We start from the raw sequence: 17252 nt of genomic DNA on the forward strand, positions 1-17252 counted from the left end.
TAACTTTCCTCCATGTTACTTAGAGGATTTCTTAATACTAACTCCTTTTATTATATTACTGGGAAACAGATATAGCAGTCCCTCTCGTATAGGTGGAAAAGAGCCTCAATTACAGTTTTCTTCTATTTTTTTTCACCTAAATTTTCCATTCTGATTCAGAGTTCTCAACCTGGATTTTTTGTATTCTTCTAGTGCCTTCAGAATACTGTTAGAATCTGATGAAGATAGACTTCTTGTTGTATTTAATCGAGGGTTGATCCTGATGACTGAGGTAAATATTTATTTCATTTTACTATAGATATAGCTCATTTTAATGTTCTCACCAAGGCTTTTTGTGTGTGTGTAGATATTTAGAGTTTATGCTATACTGTTTTGCAGGTGTCTGGATTTTCATTATATAGATCAGTAAATGCTAATCTATATTCCAAGAATGATTGGGTCACAGTTTTTAGGTTGCTGTTTTCTTTGTCCGTAGTAATTCCATACTTCTCTTCTTCTTTTGTATTTAGAACAACCACTGGAAATAGACTGGTTTTATTCATTCCATGTGTAAGGGTAGAAACAGATGAAATTCATATGATGTAATCACTGACACATAATTTCTCAAGAGCGGACTTATTTGATAGTTAAGAAAGTGAGATTAGCATCATGAGAGGAAGCCATTGAGTCTGTTACAGGTGAACATCCACAAACTGTGAGATGATTTTAAAGCCATAGAGGTGCATTTTACCTCTTAGTCTAATAAAGGAGAGAAGACAAAAGAGTATATGCCAAAAGAACCATCAGAAGTAAGAGGTAGGATAGTTTTCTTCAGTTAATGATGTTATAGAATAGGAATACAACATGTTTGAAACCGTACTTTGAAGAATTTGGACTTGTAAAGACAAGCGAGAGAGCATTTAGATAAATGACTTGGTCAGCAGAGGCAAGAAAGTATTGCCGTATTTGAAAAATGCCAAGTATTTCTGTTTGGCTAGAACAAAAAGTATGTGAAAAGTAGTGAGAATTTCGTTGTTTCACTCAACAGATGTTTGAATGTCTACTCTGTGCCAGGCATTGTGCTAGCACTGGGGATACAGCAGTAAATAAGACAGACATGGTTCCTAGCCTCACAGCTTACAGGTTAAATGCCACACAAGTACATTGTTCAGATTATGTACTGCCACCGATTCTAGACTGTGGATTTTGAACTTTGAATTACGGCTAGTATATAGATTTTAGGGAACTGATTCAAGAGGATTAGAAAAAAGCCTGTGTGTGGAATGAAGTAGGAAAAAACACTAAGGATTTTGAATTAAAAGATTTTAACAAGCCAATATGATTAAAGGAATTCTTCCTTTTGGAGCTCTTTTTCCTCATTCAGACTTACTGTTGACAACCATTTCACCATTGTCTTCCTTCCCAAAGCCCTGGAAAGTCAGTTAAAGCAGTCACCTATTCTACCAAATCTTCTTGTTGCCTGCTTCTTTGTAATTTCTAAGGTATTTGTGGTCTTAGAGCAAACAGTAACCAAAAACAAACAAACTGATGAAACAAATTATTCCTTCAGACCAAAATGTATGCACAAAATATTAGCTCCAAAGGTGAGCACTGTTTTGTATTTTAAAGAGCTGACTTGGGAGAATTTGACTTAGGTAGAAAGCAAATACATTTGATTTGTGCACATGTGCACACACATAGGGTCTGAAAACATCTATCATAAAGGATGAGTACTACCATTTTGTGGTCAGTAAAGTAAAAATGAAATGAAGTTTTCCATTTTTTAAAATCACTTGTAGTCTTTCAACACACTGCACATGATGTACCATGAAGCCACAGCTTGCCATGTGACTGGAGACTTAGTAGAACTTCTGTCAATATTCCTTTCGGTTTTGAAGTCTACACGCCCGTATCTTCAGAGAAAAGGTTTGGTCATTCCTACTTCTTCTTTTTGTTACTTCCAACTATTAAAGAGTGAAATCAGGATGTCAAACCACATCCTTCAGAGAATTTGTCTTTATGTCTGGTTTATGTAGCGAAGGTGGAGCTGATGCTGGCTAACCATCAGGAAATGTTCGTCATGACCTGGTATAAGGCTGGAGTGCTCTTGTTTAATCTCTTATGCCTGCCTGGAAAATAGGCAAGCATCCTATATAAGTGTTAAGATTTAAGAGATTGGAAAACACTTCTAAGCACAGTAACAAAATGGGTATTTTGTAAAGGTTCTTCAACTGGAAACCTCCATGGCTTAGGTTAGATCATTTTTAGTTTTAAGAGAAATAACTATAAAACCTATTTCTTGTGTCCCTGTAAAATTGAATGTGAACTTTGAACTTCCTATAAATTTCTGGAAAATGGAAAGGTTCATCCCTAAAGTATGCGCTTAAGAAATCTAGCAGGTTTCACAGTAGTAGCCATCTCATGAAAATGCTCACTTAGGTTTCACCAAAGATGTTTATGTCATTAATTTGATTTTCTTAGTGTTAGCATTCTGTAGATAAAAATAGAACATAATTGTGAGGAAGTTTGAACTCAAATGGCATATTTATGTATGCTTTTATATTTGCAGATGTGAAACAAGCATTAATTCAGTGGCAGGAGCGAATTGAATTTGCCCATAAACTGTTAACTCTTCTTAATTCCTATAGTCCTCCAGAACTTAGAAATGCCTGTATAGGTAAGTTACTTGGAAAATATATATGTGTAAAAACCTAATGGAGGAAGATTTTTGTGGAATATGGTTTGTAGGATGTGATATTAGTTCTGCAGGGTTTGGAAGACATTTGTACTTTTTATTTGTAACTCACACTGGCCAGCAGGTTCTAGAAAATCTAGTTATATTTCTCAACATGCCAGTAATTACTTTATATGATCACAGGCAGGTCATGTATATATCTGGGCTCTTTGACCTTAGGTTATCTCTAGATCTCTTCCAGCTCTGAGATCTTCTGGTTCTATGTAAATAAGGTAGGATCATGCAAATGTTTTGCAAAGGAGAGCTGATGCTGTAAAGGGCTGGGGAGATTATTTTTACTGCCTGTTCTTTGTTCTTAGACTCCCAGGTATTTTACCTGTTTATTGATTATATATTTATAATGCAGTGATAACTTGTGCCTGTTAAAGGACCCCCCCCATTTTAAATTTATAATGTATTTTTTACTAGTTTAGAAGCCATTTTTAAAAGTCCTCTTTAGAGACTGTAATTGTTAATTTCCAGTTTCTCAAAATGACATGAATAACTGGCTGCCACGTATAAGCAGTTTTGGCAAGCTTTGGCCTGATGCTCTGTGGAATTACTGGCCTATACTTCAGTAACCTCTGATTCAGTAGCCTGTCATCACGAGCTTTACTTCTCTATGATTAGGGGATGAACATTAGTCAAGCTAGCATCATGAAACATTAAAAGTAGACTAAGGATTATGTCTTAGATCCAAAGAACTTTGAGCCTTAGATTTCTGTCTTAAGTTGCTTTGGTTGATTTTATGAAGACATGTCATCAATGTGCATTAAATATTTCCCTTAGTGTACTTCTCCATGATGCTTCTTCTCTTGGATAAATAAAATACAAATAAATAGTTTTAAACTTTGGTTTCTAAATGATGGCTGTACTTTGGTTAGTAACTGATCCAGATTTGATTGAGCATCAGACAGAATTTCTCCCAGTGTCAGCAGCTAAAACAGTTTTAGACTCTTTAAACCTTTCCACCCGCCATACTGCAACTAGTCACCCCAGCAGGATTTGTGAGTTCGAAAGAAGCAAGTTAGATATCCTCCAGCTTTTTAATACTCATATTGTGTTTTTACTTTCAGATGTCCTCAAGGAACTTGTGCTTTTGAGTCCCCATGACTTTCTTCATACTCTGGTTCCATTTCTACAACACAACCATTGTACTTATCATCACAGTAATATACCAAGTACGTATTCATCTAGCACAGTACTTGAATGTGGTTGGCATTTAATCTTTCTGCACACTGAAGCATGGAGATTTATTTTTTCCATTTATTCTTATTGTACACTTTTAATGTCTTAGTGTCTCTTGGACCTTATTTCCCTTGTCGAGAAAATATCAAGCTAATAGGAGGGAAAAGCAATATTCGGCCTCCGCGCCCTGAACTCAATATGTGCCTCTTGCCCACAATGGTGGAAACCAGTAAGGTATGTTGGGATGCCAGGAAAACCATGTTTCTGTAGTACACAGTAATTTGAAATTTTCCCTCTGGCAGTTATATTAGACTTAAATGACCATTTTGTGGATCCTAAGAAGATTAGACTCATTTGGACTTTTTCCTTTTAGTGCTCTGAAATGTTGGTTGAGTATTTGCAAAATCAACAATAAGCACAAGTAGTAAGTTTTTTCCTCCCTAAAAAAAAAAAAATACCCTAATAGAAAGTCTTACTAGTTGTCACTAGGCTAAATTATAACTGGGTCATATATCTAAACCTGAAAAGTCAAGTTAGGTAGTTACTATTGTTTAAATTTGGCCATATAATCAATGACTTCTTTTACTGCCCTTTAATTATAATCCTTTGACCTAGGCTTAATATCACTGATTGATAGATTTATCATCATTTGTAGTCTGATTCTTCTCTTTTAATGCGTATCCTAAAATAATGCTAATTCTAAATTATAGAGAGAAGGTACATTGACACAAGATAATTTATCTCAGTTTCAACATTTTTTTAAACAATTTTTCCCCCTTTTTCTTCACCCCGCTTCATTCACACTCTCCCTTGCCCACCATCTTTGGATCTTAAATATACTTCTTAGAAGATAAAATATTAAAAATAATTAACACTGTAGTAGCCATTACAGAAATCATTTGAAATCTCTTTCAAAAATCAAATTTAATTCAACTCTTGATGATGTCTGTAGAACTAAAGTGTCACATTTTAAAATCCTACAGTAATTTTACTTGATTAAAGTATATAGAAATAATGGGTAATTTTAATTGATAGCATTTGCACACTGAAAATAAACTTGTGACAATTAAGATCTTAACATTACTAGAAACTTGGAATTTAAAACTAGGTTCTTATAGAATTTAAATATTTAATCAGCTTTTTAGTTAAACTTATTACATTTGCACAAAATATGCTCTTTAATTTATTATACAATTTAAGTGCAACCATTTTATCATCTTTAACCTTCAGGGCAAAGATGACGTTTATGATCGTATGCTGCTAGACTACTTCTTTTCTTATCATCAATTCATCCATCTATTATGCCGAGTTGCAATCAACTGTGAAAAATTTACTGAAACATTAGTTAAGCTGAGTAAGTATAAAAGATGAGCAGTAAATTCCACTGAATTATTTTAAGCCCCTAGCCACTCAGGAAGGGGAGACAAAAATGAGACGATCCTTTTTTTCTTTTTTAAAGTGACTGTTTAAAAATATTAATTATTCTTGGGAACACTTTTATTTTTATTAAGAAAACACCAACTTACTGGTTTCCATTGAATAGTTCTGCCCAGAGTTTCAGCTGGCCTATAAAGGAGTGGAGTAGGGCTGATCACTTTTGTACATAGAAGCCCAAGTCCTCCTCCATCTGCCCAGCAGAATTTAAAAAAAAAAACCAAAACCTACTCTGCTTAGGGAGGCAGGCTTAGAGAGGTGGACTTTCCCAGCCCTGGTCTTGAGGATAAAATGAGATCTATAGTGCCAGCTGTGCTTTGGAGCTGGCAATGCCAAGAGCAAACTGAGTGGGCTTGCCAGGGTGAAGCAGAGGTGCATATATGAGTAAATTAGGAGGTAAGTCTCATGAAATAGAGAAGTGAATGAGAAGAAAGGAAATTTGAAAAGGAAGATATGAGAAATAGAAAAAACCATCAGTGAATTTTAAAAGGTTAAAAACTCAAATTACTCAAGGATGTGCTTGAGAGCTATAAGAGAATTGCTCCCTTTGGGTGACTTTTTCTAGCTGATAAGTCTTTAGAAGACATATCCCTTGTCTCAGGACCTCCAGAGTTCCCGGGCTCTGTGTGTCCTGTGAGTCTTACTTCTTTAGGGATGGCCCAGGATTCTTTCCCAGTGTTCTGTAGTTTTATTTCAGAGCATAGGAAGTGAAGTGCTCGTGGAACCACCACCCAGGTCAAGAAACAGAATATTGCCATACTCTAGAACTCCCCTTTGTGCTCTTCCTCAATCACAACCCCTTCCTTCTATGGAAAAGGTTTTGATCCATTTTAAGTAGGGCAAAAGATGTGAACATACCTTAGGTTTCATTATCGGAGAAGAAGGAAGTGGTAACAGCTGTCAGGGATAATTCCTCTTCAGAAAAACCATCTTATTGGTAAGTGATTAGAGTGTCTTCACATTTGAAAGGTTGTTCCTTCCACCTGTTATCATTAGCTGGTTTTATACACATGCGGCTGAAATGGCAAGTGGGGGTGGTTGGGGAGGGAAGCACATATTCAGATGGGCCATTTCATGATTACACAGTTCAGTCATGGCACTTGGTAAAAAAATAAAACCTAGCAGTGACAGTGATCAAATGTGAGAAAATGTCCAGGAATTCTAGTAACAGCCTTACTCCCAGATAAGGAGGGGGACTTACTAAATGCTGACCTTAAGAAAAGTTCTTGGTAATCGTGTTATGTGATTTATACCAGAAGTTATGTGAGGAGTTGTTTTAGCTGCTTGAACAGCTCTGATCAAATAGTGAATTTCTACCTTCTTTGGGACTGTCTTCCTCATCAATACAAAAACAGTTTCAGGGAAATTAAATACGGAGGAGAGAAGAAGGGAGGGAGGGAAAGGACATACACTTAGTCTTCAACATTAGCTGAATCAACTTTTATAGTATTTAATACATTCCTCTTGTAACCATGAAGCACTGTTGATGCTGCCTCCTAGTGTTTAGTTTTCTACATAAGCACTATTCTATAGATCTTCTCTATGAGGATGGAAATATTCTCCAACTGCATCATCGTCCACAGTATGATAGCCAGAAGCCATATGTGAGTGTTGAGAACTTGAAATGTGATTTAAGGAGCTGAATTTTTGTTTAAGCCAGATGTGAGTGGTGGCTATATTGAATAGAAACCAAAGCCTTCACAAATTGAGCAGGAAAAAAAAAATTTTCTGGGCTGTATCTTTTTCTTTTAAATTCATTCATTCATTTATGTATTTTTACTAGATCCTCCTACTCTGTCAACTTCCCTGGAACTCATGGTTATTGTCTTAATTAATGAAGAAAATTAATTAGACATTATTTTAACAAAGACCTAAAAGCAGTGCTTTCCTCATGCCTCATCTGAATGAAGAGAGTATGTCCCAGTGCTTAAAGTTAACTCCCACTTTCAGCTGAAATGATTATTTCCAGGGAGAGGCACCTAGGAAAGAGCTTAAAATAAAGCCCACATTAATGACTGTAATGAGGAGCAGAGAGTTGCTAAGGAGTTCTAATTTGTGTAATTTCTTCAGGAAATTAAATTTGGCAACAAGGAGAGGGAAAGGTAAATTTAAATTGGTTATGTCCTTAATCATTTAAGCCTTGAGGTTAGATGGTCCAAGGGCCAGAATGTTGTGACCATAGGTGGGATTGTCTCAAGACTTGGATTGCAAGTCACTTCTAATTTTGAGGAAAAGTCTTTGTGGTAATTGTTATATGGGTAACTGAGCAGATTTTAAGATTTGTTAGGAGATAAAAAGGAATTTTATTGCATATTAGAGTTGCAGGTACTAACTAGTTAGTAAAGTAAGGGCTGGAGTGCTTTTGAAGTGAGGGTAGTCAGGCATGGGGTTAGGGAAGACAGAGAAGTGGGGGGAGAATTTTGGGAGAGCGAATAAAGCTACTGACTGCCATTGAAATAACAGTGTGTCTGAAACTACAGTATTTTGATAATTTAAAAATAGCAGAGTTTAGCCCAGAAAATTCTTAAAAAGAATAATAGGGTTTGGCACTATTAATTTCTAAAATACTTAATAAAGATCAGTAATTTTTAATTTCATTTTTTAGGATTTACTACATACACATAATTTATAATTCAAAATAGCAAAAGGTACACATGACCGTATCACTCACAGGCCTGCCCCCCCCCCACTTCCATTAATTTTTTAATCTTTTTTTTTGCATGAGAACAACAAATACAGGTTTATTTTCTCTCCTGTCTTACATAAAAGTAAACTATACTGTTTAAAACTAAGTAATGTAACGAACTATAGAAATGATCCCTGAAAGTATAGTCTTAAAACTATGTAATGTAGATATGCAAATATATAGGCAGAAAAGCATACATAGGCAAAAACAGCCCCCAGACAAACATAAGGATACGTGAGGATTTGGAAGACAATAGAGATGATCTATCAGACCTGTGGAGATTGTATGGTATTGAGAGAATCAACTATCTAAGGAGAGAAGGGGCAAACTTTAATATCTACTTCAGTACTTAGACTGCAATAGATTACAGGAGAATTAAATACTTAATTGTGAAAAATAAAATCATAACAATACTAAAAAATACAGAATCATATGGATAGCACCTTCCAATTTGAAAGCCCATGTTAAGCAGGACGTAAAACCCATAAACAAAAGAAATTAAAATTTTTGGCAACATAAAAACTGAAAATACTACATGTTGAAAAATGCCATAGATTAAAGTACAGCTAATGGGAAAAATATTTGCATTCTTAACTGATAAATTGCTAGTATTGGCAATATACAAAGAGTTTTTAGGATTCAGTGAGATGGGCAAGAACATTAGTAAAGGACATCAGCAAGCAACTCCTTCACACATACAAAACAAGTAAATGTTTGGTAACCATATGAGGGGCTGCCCCACCTTACTAATGATGATTTCTCTTTTCTCTCCTTTTTTTTCCAACTATGAGATAAAGTTTCGATGTCATACATACTTAAACGGTTTGAAAAAAGAAAAGATGTTATAATGGAGTCAGATCAGGGATGCGTACTAGCATTATCAATTTAGATTGTTCATAGCCTTTAATCCCGTAGTACCAGATCTAAGAATCTACCTTACTCTACTTACAAAAGTGTCCAAAAACATATATAGGACATTTATTTTCATTCAGTTTGTATTGGGTAAAAACTGGAAACAACTCAAATGTCCATCAATAGGAGCTTAGTTAAGTAAACCTATAGTTTATTGTATAGTCTTTAAATAGTTTGTCTGTCTTATGTATAGATCTTTAAAATAAAAAGATAGGAAATGACTTTGGATTACATGAGAAAAAGCAAATTGGAAAATATGCAGAATGTGACCACAGTCTTAGAACAATAGGACAAATCACTTAGTACATGTAAAAAAAAAAAAAAAACACAAAACCTAGGGGATTACAGTCTCAACTGTGTATGGATAAACTTATGGGTTGCTTTCAAGGTCTAGGTTAAATGACTGTAAGTTTTAAATTATTTGCAATGATCATTTGTATTGGGGAGGGGAAACAAAATTTTTAGAAAGTAGTCTAGGAAGCTGGTACTGCAGACTCTTGTATCATTTTTTAAGGTACCATACACACGTAAAATTAACACTAAGATGCCCAAGTAAAATTAAATGACAAATTTCTAGATTTCATCATTTAATTAATTTTCATTTTCAGAGATAAAACAAGAATCTATCACCTTTACTATTTAACATTGCTTTTGACAGTTTTCAGAATGCATTAGTAAATGAAAGTAAAAAATAGTAAATTTTTGCAAGCAACATGGTATACCTAAAGATGTGAAATCTTCAAAATCTCTAGAATTAAAAAAGTTAAGGTTGTTGGTAAAAGTAAACAAATTAGAAATTCAGATTATAAAAAAGCACAGCTCTGGTTCATCCTTTACCTTTTTTGATGTCAAGATGGTACTGATTGGAAAGACAACTGGTTAGCTGTTCTCCAAAAGACTTCTTAAGGTGAATGAAGATACCAATCATTCAGTGCGTATCAGAAGGCAGCTTCTACCAGTCTACCAAGGGCAAATCCATTTATCCTAGGCTAATACTTAGTAATTATACTTAATAGATATATTTATAATTTGATTACCAGTCTGTTATTTACAAAGAGGAATAACTGACGCAAGGATCTGAATATTCCATGGTAGGGCCAGCAGATTTTTTTCCACTAACCTACGTGGGAAGCCATATAAACAGCACTTGGTTGCTTAGTGGGTATAAGTGAGAACAAGGGGAATTAGAAGAATCAAATGTGTGATATTCTTAGGCTAAAATGTCTTGATGATTCAGTCCCATAGCAGAGCATTAGTTGTGGGCTTGGCAAAAGCTACACCTTTCCATGGACAATGCTTGGATGGGTTAAACACTCCTATAGAAAACCAGACAATCCTGACACAATTCAGATAGGAGACACCTTAAACTAGTAAATATACACATCCTCACAGCAATCATTTAAATTACCATTTTACCTACAAAAACAGTTTTTATAAGATTTTCAGTAACACATCTAGTAGCATCTACAGTATTAAGTGTTACTAATGAGGAAAAGATATTTGGAATAGTTTTTGATTATTGTATATTAGTTCCTTTGTGGATGGGTTGGGGTAAGAACCCATTGAGGATGTCTGAAGTCACAGGATGAAGAAAGCTAAGTGGGCAGAAGCCAGTATGTCTTAGGCCTGCCTGTCCTGTTTACTGAGACAAGGCTTGGATGTGTGTCTTGATTGCATCTCTCTGTGCTTTGTACCCAGTAAGTAAGACATCCCAGAAGGTATTAGAAGAATGTGTGGAGTAGGATGGCATTGGCCTCTACCTTGAGTCATAGAGCCAAGATGCGCCTCATCCTCAGTGCTTTGTGAAAATGCTAGAAAGAAACTTAAACTGTGTTGTTCTGAAGGGATGGCCCTCCTTCCAAAGGAGGTGCAACTCAGGAAATAGGTAGGACTGTAAGAGAGGGATCTTTGACTCATCATGGGTGGCAGTGTTTTCCAGAGTGTAGTGTATAAGATGGTCCATGGAAAATAATTTCATATTCATAAATATGTATAGATCTTACTGTGTCACAGGAATATATAACTAGTATACCAAATTTGTGACTTCCTATATGTTATGTTGCCTAAGGCTAATGTAGCATTATCTTCCCTAAGTGAATCCAAAGAACAGTACTAAGTAAACAAACAGTACAGGTGATGGACAGATACGAAAACAATAATGAAAGTGATATGAATGACTGAAGTCTGGGAAAACACTGATCATTGAAAAGATTATAGGCTTCAGAATCAGGTATACCTGGGATAGATGTTTTGCTCACTGGCTTTTGGGATGAACCTGAGCAGATTACATAATCTCTCCAAGCCTGATAGCTTCATTGAGAAAAGGGGAAATGAGAATAAAACAATACCTCCCAAAGTTGATGAGAAAATCAGATGTAATTATCTGACACACCTAGCACAATAGATGCCAGCATGTATTTATTTCCTTCTTTTCTTGTAAAATAAAGATACTAGTATCGGATTATTACTTGGAAGTGATCTTATAGAAATCCTCTGGGGTTTTTGGTTCGCTGTGGTAGTGCTGGCTTTTTGGTGGTTGTGGAAAATAGGAATAAAGATTATATTTTATACTTTGAGGAATAATTGAGGAAAAAGAGTAAAGACTAGAGAAACTTAGATTGTAATGTACAGTCTACTTCCACCTGAGAGGTCAGGGCAGCCTCTAGTTCAGCGGTTGGCAGACTTTCTGCAAAGGTGTACTTTGCTGGCCATACGTATGGTCTGTGTCACATATTCTTCGTTTCACTGTTCTTTTTACAATCCTTTAAAAATACAAAAGCCCTTCTTAGCTCACATGGCCATCCAAAGACAGGTTGTGGACCAGACTTGGCCTGCAAGCCAGAGTTTGCCAACTGTTGGTCTACTTTTATGGGTAATTACGAGGCAGGGACATGGGAGCATAGAAACTCCTTCCTGTACCCAACAATTTTGATGACATGCCTTCATTTGCGTATGTGTATTGTGCTCTTACGGTGGGTAAATGCCTCCATCCCCAGCCAGATTAGGTTACGATAAAGGAAAATGGTGAATAGTTTCCTTGGGGGGTCTCTCTACAAAGGGATTAATCTTGACAGGAATATAATAAATAGACTTACCCACAAAAGGGAAACTTGGCATTCTTGGATGACTAAATTGGATGACTGATCTGACTTTCCTGTCTTAAGATTTTCTTGAATCCTTGGTCAAACCCAGAGGTTGGCAAACAATAATAGCGTGCATGCTGCCTGGTTTTGTATAACCAGTGAGCTTACCTGCACGCTAAGGAGGGTTTTTATATTTTTTAATGGTTTTTAAAAAAAAAATACTAGTTTATTCTAAATACTCTGTGACACATGAAAATTACATGTGATTCAAATTTCAGTATTCTTAAATTTTATTGAAAGATAGCCACACCCATTCATCTAGTGTTGTCTTTGGCTGCTTTCATACTACCTCTGCAGAGTGAGTAGTTGCAACAGAGATCATTTGGCTGCAAAGACTAAAATATTTACTGTTTGGCCCTTTATAGAAAAAGTTCGCTAACTTCATGTCTGACTCATAATTTTTTCTTACCTGGAGGAGAGTTATATTTCTCCTCTATCATCATACTTTCGCTGGAAGTGGGAGCATGGAGAATGGGAAATTTACTTACAGCTGTGGTATAGCAACTTCTGTGCTTTGAGAGGTAGGAGGGCAGAGGGTAGAGGAATACATTTCTTAGAGATACACTTGACATTTGGAATAGGGAGGGGGAAGGTTAAAACAGTAGAGGTTCCAAATAGGACCCTGACAAACAGCTAAGTATGGTCTACCCAGAAGAGCTTGGGGACAAGGCTAGAAGCTGTTGGACTCAAGAGCAGTGTTTACATATATCCACCATAAAGATTATACTCCCTGTTTTTGGAGAAACAAGGTAAAAGAGGAAGAACAGTATGTTTTCTAATTCTCCGCATCCTCTTTTTAACCTTGTCCCTCCTTCCCCTCCAAGCTTAGCTAGTCCATGAAAATTACCTAATATGCAGAGTGGTACCTTAATCCAAGAAAGCTTTGGGACCACTTGCAATAACCCTTCTTATATTGTCCCAGATAAAGTTCCAATACTTAAAAAGCAGAATTGGTTTAAGTTACCTCAGATCCTGCTGGGAATGAGGTGTGGAATCTGAATAAATTCCAAGTATACTGCATTCTAAATTATTTCACTGGTTAAAGCACTGGAATGAATTCTTCCCCTTTATTCTATATATTTCTAAAACATGTAGAAAAGATGCATAGTTATGACTAGAAATACCTAGAATTGTACCTGCAGAGTTGAATACCTCAGTAGTATAATTTATAACCTATTCTGATTTCTTTTCAAATATTAGGTGTCCTAGTTGCCTATGAAGGTTTGCCACTTCATCTTGCACTGTTCCCCAAACTTTGGACTGAGCTATGCCAGACTCAGGTAAAGAAAATGAGTTTTAGATGATTTGGTCTTTCATCTCATCTGACCATTTGGTCAGTAATTTTAGGAACAATGGGTTGAACACAAGCTGGAAATTGGAGATGTTTTAGAATCTTGGTAGGTAAAAATATGCTTAATGGAAGTAATAGCTATTGAGTATTGGGCATCAAGTTGCCCTTTGAGGTTTTTACTTCAGTAGATTTGTATCACAGAGGATGTTTCAAAGTAGCTATTGAATTTGTAATTTATAGGTCAATATAAACAGTTATGCTGAAAGACCAAAACAGGGAGGTATTTAGGGGAAGAAGGCGTATGCCACTTCTTGCTGTCCCTCATCTGCCCCATCTGTCTTGCTCCCCTCCACCCTTCTCAGAGCTTTAGCAGAAACAGTTTCAGCAGTCTGTCCTTCACCTCTTCCCTGTTACTTTGAAGAGGTTTTCAAGAGTCCGATATACTTGTTCTTACCAACAGTTTCATTGAGAACAAGAAACACCATATCCTACCTACCTTAAGTATCTAAGAGCCAACTCTTTAAAATAAAGTGGGCACCTCAGTAATGCTTGTTTAATTGTGGGGGGGGGAGAACGGCACAGAGATAGGGGAGAAACTAGATTGGTCCTAAGATTTGGCTCATTCCTTGGATCAGGTCTAAAGGATCCCCACTTTCTTTAGACCCCGAAAAAAAACTATTGGTTTCCTCCTGGTTGCAGCCGCTCATCCCCAGAGAGGTTTGTTAACTTTACTTTGGCTTAAACTTTACCCAAATTATAGTATCTGAAACATTGAAACACTGTATGCCTCTGGTATAGCCTCCTGCCTGGGCTGTAATGCTCTTTCTTCTCCTGGGGGATGTGTGTCAAGTGGTGGTGCTAGGATAGTTGTTTCTCTGTCTCCTGGTCACAAACTGTGAGCTTCTCAAGTGTAGAAATGGAGTCCTCTCTGGCCCCTAAAGAAATGTCATTTTGTTTTCTATAGTAGGAATCTTTGAACTAGTTTATGTTAGTCACAGAGCTTTAGAACATTGGGGCTTTGAGAAAATGACTTGCTGATTGATTTTTCAGCTGAGTGGTTGATTCAGCAAATTGGAGCAGATCTCTGCTTTTTCCCTCTGCCGCTGCTACTCTTCCTTTCATTCTTGATTCGGGTAGTTGGGTTTTCTTGGTTTCTCTACTCTGCCACTGTCTATTGCTTCCCTGTTGTTTTAGCTACTCCAGCATTTTACCACTCCCTTTATTGGCTTATTTTCCAAAGAATTCACCATCTCCAAAAACTTCAAGACAATGCAAAACTCTTGTAAGGCTTCTAAAGCCCTGCCAGCTCGGTAGAAGCAGCCAACAAGAAACCCAGGCAGCAGGCAGAGGCTCGGCTGGTAGAATGACCCAGTTTTCCTGACAGCAAGTGTCTGAGGAGCTGGGCCCTGGTCCTGTTAGACTCCCTGATTTCTTGGGTGAACTTGAATGTACTTACCAAATTGCTTACCCTAATAAAATATTTAAGTATATAACCTGTATATATTATCTAAACTTTGTCCTATTTTTTTTAAATAGTCCATTTTGTCTTCCATATAAATGATCTATTATTAAAATACATATAATCTAGAGAGTATATCTACTTAAAGACATACTACTTGTGTTTAAGAGCCATGACCATTGAAAAACAGGAAAACCAAATTTTAGTGGAATTTCCATATATTGGGGACCCACTAATTATCTTTGTGAGATAATTAAATTTGCTGTTTATCTTTGCAATATTCATGGGGGGGGGAAGATATTTACCAAACAAATTACTATTGCTTAAGGTTTTAACTCCTTTTAGGGAATAAATTTAATTCTTAAAATTTGTCTTTTTCTCCACATATAGTTTGGTTACTTATTATCCATCAATTTGGTCCCCTGAAAACATTCTCATCCTATTTGTTAGTCTTATTTGTCCAATCCTTGTTCTCTCTCTTCATGCTAGATAATAAAGTTGAATTTCTTTTGAAACCTATTTTTTTTCATTTTGTCCTTCAGACTTGTTACAAGTCTCTTCCTCTTACACTCACCTGTAGAGTCTAAGTGCGGAAGATTTTAGTTTATTGGGAGGACAGTTACTTAACTGAAAGTGCAGTAGACGGAGTTAAAAGTGGCTTCTCTAACAGGACCTAAAATGACTTTGGATGTTCATCATAAGCAGTGTGTAAGCCTTCAGTTATTTCTGTGCTCAACCATCAGTACTTCTTCTCCCCCACTGTAGTCTGCTATGTCAAAAAATTGCATCAAGCTTTTGTGTGAAGATCCCGTTTTTGCAGAATATATAAAATGTATCCTAATGGATGAAAGAACTTTTCTGAACAACAACATTGTGTACACATTCATGACACATTTTCTTCTAAAGGTATGTCCTACTTTGGAAACTCAGTGTGTTACTTCCAATGTGTTAATGGTTGTGTTTTCATTATGTTGGTCTTTTGGAGATTTTTTTTAATCTTTTTTTTTTTTTCCAGGTTCAAGGTCAAGTGTTTTCTGAAGCAAACTGTGCCAATTTGATCAGCACCCTAATTACAAACTTGATAAATCAGTATCAGAACCTACAATCTGATTTCACCAACCGAGTTGAAATTTCCAAAGCAAGTGCTTCTTTAAATGGGGTAAGAATTGGGGTGGCTGGCTGGCTCAGTCGGAGGAGAGTGTGACTCTTGATCTTGGGGTTGTCAGTTTCAGCCCCATGTTGGGTGTAGAATTGTTTACAAACGAAATCTTAAAAAAATAAACGGGGTAAGAACTGTGGGAGGGAATAGTCCTGTACTTCAGTATTTTCCTTAAATCAACTCTAAATTTGGCTTTAGTATGATTTTTACTATCATAACTTTAACTTACTCAAACTCTGAAAATCACGTATGATGAAAAACCAAATTCTTTAAATATGTGTTCTCTATGCCTTTGAAGTATGTAGTACACACTTTTGTATTACCTTGGAAGACATGAGCAAATGTCATTAAATGCTAAGGGCAGTAAGATCACCAAGAGGGAGACATTGCCTTTATCTCTACTTGTTTACATTTTTTGAAAACATGTGATGTTTCTATCACAGCTTATGGTTCATAAATAACTGAAACAATCAGATTAATGATCTACTGATTATAAAGCCAGTTAAAACAAGGGAATCCGTTGCCTTAAATAGATGTCCATGATGGCCGGGTCATACAATAATGGAATGCTAGCACCTGTCCAGCAGCATTTTACTGCTTCGCCAGTAACCACGTGTTGCTTAGATGCCAGAATAGAATCCAGAGCTGAGCAAGAATGACCTTACTATGAGACTTGCACCAGAAATCAGCATATTTGAGGAACTATGATGTCTAGATTGAGGCCTTAATTTCTCATGGATAATTCAGGGCTTATTTTTTAAATCCCTATCTTTTTTTGCCTTTTCCATTTTCAGAAAACTGTGTGAGTCTTCAGTCTGACCTAATTAGTGGCATGATAATACAGTAATATCCTAATCCTGGCTCTCTAGTTTTAGCATTCTCTAAAAATGCCAGAGAAACCAGAATGGATTCCTGGGAAAGTAAACAACTGTGTCAAAATGTTAGCTTTAGAATTGTAAGTGTTCCTCTCTGGGTTTTACAGGATCTGCGGGCACTTGCTTTGCTCCTGTCAGTACACACTCCCAAGCAATTAAACCCAGCTCTAATTCCAACTCTGCAAGAGCTTTTAAGCAAATGCAGGACTTGTCTGCAGCAGAGAAACTCACTCCAAGAGCAAGAAGCCAAAGAAAGAAAAACTAAAGGTTAGCCTTCTGGACTAATACTAATTACTTTTAGGGTGGGAGAGGGGAAGAATACACTCGGTATAACTGACTTTACAATAGCTGTCTGTTCAGTTGGGTCTCCTACATATAATGCTAAAAAGAAA

General features: G+C 36.4%; 1 protein-coding gene and 1 pseudogene across 9 annotated transcripts in view; one reads left to right on the forward strand and one right to left on the reverse strand.

Annotated features, from left to right (window-relative positions):
- Nucleotides 1-17252, forward strand: part of USP34 (ubiquitin specific peptidase 34) — a 256698-nt gene that overhangs the window by 238131 nt on the left and 1315 nt on the right. For 4 of the 9 annotated variants that reach the window (XM_036083556.2, XM_078056506.1, XM_078056509.1 and 1 more), the window contains 10 exons: nucleotides 193-271; nucleotides 1779-1905; nucleotides 2549-2656; nucleotides 3790-3894; nucleotides 4011-4135; nucleotides 5132-5255; nucleotides 13277-13356; nucleotides 15592-15732; nucleotides 15842-15985; nucleotides 16968-17127. In XM_036083556.2, coding sequence (XP_035939449.2) covers nucleotides 193-271; nucleotides 1779-1905; nucleotides 2549-2656; nucleotides 3790-3894; nucleotides 4011-4135; nucleotides 5132-5255; nucleotides 13277-13356; nucleotides 15592-15732; nucleotides 15842-15985; nucleotides 16968-17127 — 1193 coding nt within the window. Of the gene's footprint in view, nucleotides 1-192; nucleotides 272-1778; nucleotides 1906-2548; nucleotides 2657-3789; nucleotides 3895-4010; nucleotides 4136-5131; nucleotides 5256-13276; nucleotides 13357-15591; nucleotides 15733-15841; nucleotides 15986-16967; nucleotides 17128-17252 lie in introns of those variants that run through there. The other 5 variants (XM_078056507.1, XR_013441777.1, XM_078056510.1 and 2 more) reach the window with 5 other exon arrangements.
- On the reverse strand, nucleotides 8070-8171 carry LOC118530900 (small nucleolar RNA U3; annotated as a pseudogene).

The sequence above is a fragment of the Halichoerus grypus genome, chromosome 10 (genome assembly GCF_964656455.1).
Source record: "Halichoerus grypus chromosome 10, mHalGry1.hap1.1, whole genome shotgun sequence".
NCBI classification, from domain to species: Eukaryota; Metazoa; Chordata; class Mammalia; order Carnivora; family Phocidae; genus Halichoerus; species Halichoerus grypus.